At 48.5% G+C, this 1,089-nt stretch overlaps 1 protein-coding gene across 1 annotated transcript in view; it reads right to left on the reverse strand.

Annotated features, from left to right (window-relative positions):
- Positions 1–1,089, reverse strand: part of LOC101853605 (probable E3 ubiquitin-protein ligase HECTD4) — a gene marked incomplete in the record, with an annotated part of 74,361 nt that overhangs the window by 3,895 nt on the left and 69,377 nt on the right. Inside the window, 1 exon segment of the mRNA XM_035968422.1 lies at positions 612–730. Within this exon segment, the coding sequence (XP_035824315.1) occupies positions 612–730 (119 nt within the window).

Raw genomic sequence — 1,089 nt, forward strand, 5'->3', positions numbered from 1 at the left:
GAGTGATGGGAAGGAGAGGAGGGAGAGGGAGAAGATGAAAAAAGGAAAGAGAGGAGGGAGAGGGGGAGGAAGGAAAAGGGAGGAGGGAAGAGGTGGGGGGAGAAACAACATATATAGAATCATATTTATAAAAGAATCTGTTGCTCCTTACAATAGGATTTGTATGAATTCTAAAGCCTAAACGTGTGATTCATTATTATCTTTATTGTGATTCCTGAAGTTCCTAAGCATAGACCTGCCTGACAGCCATGGTGCGACCTCCAGAATTCATCTCCATGTGCTGGCCCCCTGGCCTGTCAGAGAGGAGTATATGAAGCAACCCCTCCCCTTTCCCCCAAACATCTATGGTGTAGCAATTTAGTGCTTCGCTGTCGCACGCAGGAGACCAGAGTTCAATTCCTGAGTAGGTAGACCATTTTTACAGAGTTTCTCAGTCTTTCTGCTGGGATATTGTATCCCTCTCAGCACTGTTTGACCGTAACAGGCAGGGTAAGAAGCTGGTCTCCTAAATGATCTAAACTGTGTTGATGGGGGCATAAAAAACATCTACCTTTTAACCCCCCCCCCCCAAAAAAAAAAACCACCACGGGTCCTCTCTGACCCATACCTACCTGACAGCCATGGTGCGACCTCCGGGCATCATCTCCAACTCCTGGCCCGTCAGAGAGGAGTAGACGAAGCGAGCGCCGACCTCCCCACACACGCTCTCCAGCTCCGCCTCTGTCTCAGCCTGGGGGGACGGGAAAACTCAAAGTTTGGTTTTGTTTTGCCAAAACAAAGACAAAGCACATCAACGCAATGTTTGGTTTGATTTTGTTTGAATAAAGACAAGCGCATCACCATAACGATGGTGAACAACTGTAATGAACTACTGCAACAAACATTCTTCTCTCCCTGCCCCCCCCTCCCTTCCACCCTCTTCCTACCTTTCTTTGCGCTCTCCCCTCCACTCCTTCTCCTTAATTTCTTTGCTCACCCCCCCTCCCCTTTTCCTCTTTCTCCATCCCCCTTACCTCTCCCTAACTCCACTCACTAATAATCCTCTGGAAGCATCTGTAGGTGTGAGCATCAGCCTGTAGGATATCCTGT

This window comes from Aplysia californica, unplaced genomic scaffold, assembly GCF_000002075.1.
Source record: "Aplysia californica isolate F4 #8 unplaced genomic scaffold, AplCal3.0 scaffold00058, whole genome shotgun sequence".
Taxonomy (NCBI): domain Eukaryota; kingdom Metazoa; phylum Mollusca; class Gastropoda; order Aplysiida; family Aplysiidae; genus Aplysia; species Aplysia californica.